The 2,346-nt window shown below is 54.6% G+C and overlaps 1 protein-coding gene across 1 annotated transcript in view; it reads right to left on the bottom strand.

Moving 5' to 3' along the window:
• Positions 1-57: 57 nt before the first annotated feature.
• Positions 58-2,346, bottom strand: part of CHTF18 (CTF18, chromosome transmission fidelity factor 18 homolog (S. cerevisiae)) — a gene marked incomplete at both ends in the record, with an annotated part of 2,517 nt that continues 228 nt past the window's right edge. The window contains 6 exons of the mRNA XM_010190182.1: positions 58-155; positions 860-1,072; positions 1,364-1,505; positions 1,723-1,775; positions 1,909-1,998; positions 2,145-2,328. Of these exons, the coding sequence (XP_010188484.1) occupies positions 58-155; positions 860-1,072; positions 1,364-1,505; positions 1,723-1,775; positions 1,909-1,998; positions 2,145-2,328 (780 nt within the window). The remainder of the gene's footprint in view (positions 156-859; positions 1,073-1,363; positions 1,506-1,722; positions 1,776-1,908; positions 1,999-2,144; positions 2,329-2,346) is intronic.

Genomic DNA, 2,346 nt, shown 5'->3' with positions numbered 1-2,346 from the left:
CAGCACCACCTCCAGCACAGCACCACCTCCACCAGCTCACAGCTGACACAGACTCACCTGGCGTTCATCTCAACAGCGTTGTACCCCGCGTGCCTCGCGATGACGTGGGCCAGTGTGGTCTTCCCCAAGCCGGGCGGGCCGCAGAGCAGGGCAACCTGCGTCAGAGAGGTACAGTCAGTGAGGCAAGGCTTCCTGCAGCACTGACCAAGGCTGCCATGCATGGGAATGGGGCTCTGCAGCCTAGAAACTGGGCTGCTTCAGCCCTTAGGAGATGCTGCACTGGTTTAAAGACACACTGAGAAAACAGAAAGTCACTGGAGGAAGAACGTAAGAGAAACTCTCAGAGGTGACACAGTCATCCTGGGAGCATCTCTTGTGCTGAACAAGATCCTGAAAGGCTGAACAAGATCCCTTCCAGAATGACACTCCTCAGGAGCAATGCTGTTTGTATCTAGTTCTGTTTCCCCTTTTTTACATCCTCTGGGTGTGTCAGCTCTGCTCCCTTTAGCATTTAGCACCATTGCTCTTTTCCAGATTACAGAAATTCTAGCTCAAAGGCATGTCACGTCTGCCCCTAGCAAATAAAGTGAAGACCAACCTCTGCTAAAAAGCGTACGTCTTTCCTCAACTGGCCCATTTAACTTGGCTGGAGGAAGCCTGGTCCCCTTGTTATACCATGACTCAAGCCGAAACAGAAGAAGAAATGAGAAAAACCCCATATTCAGTAAGAAGAAACAAGGAATCCAATTTCTCCCAGATCTGTACTGGAAGAGAAGAGAAAGGGAAGACCCTGCTCCTCCCCCCAGTGACAGGATGAGGGGACAGGAGAGCCACCGCAGCAGCATCCTGTCCTGCTCACCTTGTATTTGGGTCTCTTGTGCTGGTCCAGCTCAGCCTCCAGAATCTCCTCTGTGAGCTGGACCTTCGTTTTCCACTTGCTCTGCTGCTCCTTGGGCTGGGTGAACGGAGGACGAGCTTCAGTGCTGGGCTTGGCCTTCTTCACAGCCTTCTCCTTCCCAAACACCACCGTGTCCCAGAGCTTGAGCCACTTCAGGAGGCAGCGGTTTGTGTACTGCACGGCGGGCAAAAAGCAAGCAAACCCCGTCAAACCTCGCAAGGATCTGACAGTTCCTGGCTAAAGCCCACCAAATCTTTTCTGTCTTATTTTGGTCATCTTTCATAGTCTTTTTTGGCAGAAGATCCACAGCCTACAGCTGAAAAACCACCCAGAGGTCAGGTCATGGACAGGTCCCCCTTCCCCAGCCAGTGCTTTACAAAGCCCCATCATCAAAACCATCATGGAGAGTTATAAAAGTGGTGAAACCACCCAAACCCCAAGCCCTCGCTCATCCCAGCCCCTCACATCATCACTGAGCAGCTCCATGTAGCGCCGGGGCATAAATTTATCAACCCAGAGGCAATGCAGCGTGGACTCCTCCTCGTCTGCTGGCTCCACTTCCCTGCTGGGCTCCAGACTCTCGGTGCTGGGCTCGCTCTCGAGGCAACTGCAGGAAAGAATTAACTTGCCCCAAACCGCTCAGAGAATCGGGGCAGGGCTGGGAATCCCACCCAGCCTTCCCAAGCTGGGGGTGCTGAGGGCAAAGAGGCTCCTCTGCTCACAGGTCCCCAAAACCTGGACCCCACTGGAGCATCTCGGGAGCTGCATCAGGGATAGGGACAGCACAGCAGGGATAGGAGGGGGATTTCATCCCAACTTCTCACCTGTTTATCATCTCTGTCAGCTGCTGCGACGTCTCCAGCACGTGCCTTCGACGCTGGAGCACAAAGAGGGGGAGAGGGGGGTCAGAGACAACCCTTAAACCAGGGGGAGCAGGGATTCGGGAGCCAATGCTGCAGCCATCCAGGGGTAGGAGAGGAAGATGGGAAGGTCGGTCTGAGATGCGATACCTCTTCATTCACTTGTTCCTTCAGGTAGGAGAAAGGCACCCCCAGCAAGTGGAGCGGCCTGCGTGCGTTCCAGCCCAGGGAATCAGGGAGCTGCAAGGAGCAGAGGACACACAGTGACATTCAGACATCCCAGCACAAATACTTCATGCTCCACCAAAGACCCCTTCCTAAACTGGATGGAGATCATCCAGCCATGGTCATGCAAAAGCAAGCTCAGCCTTCAAACCCCTCCTTACCTCCACCCCTGTCCTGGAGGGATCATCCCTCACGACCATGAAGACCCTGGTGCCTTCAGTGGACGTGACATTGATGTAATCCTCCAGGATGGGCGGCCGCTTGAGGACCCGCTTCTTCTCGGAGGGTGGTGTGATCTGCAGCGGGGTCATGCCGCTCATATCCAGGTGGTCCGAGCTGAAGGACACCAGGTTCCCTTAGCAG

This window comes from Mesitornis unicolor, unplaced genomic scaffold (genome assembly GCF_000695765.1).
Source record: "Mesitornis unicolor isolate BGI_N332 unplaced genomic scaffold, ASM69576v1 scaffold31838, whole genome shotgun sequence".
Lineage (NCBI taxonomy): Eukaryota > Metazoa > Chordata > Aves > Mesitornithiformes > Mesitornithidae > Mesitornis > Mesitornis unicolor.
The sequence above is the reverse complement of the archived record's forward strand: the minus strand, read 5'-3'. Positions and strand labels throughout refer to the sequence as shown.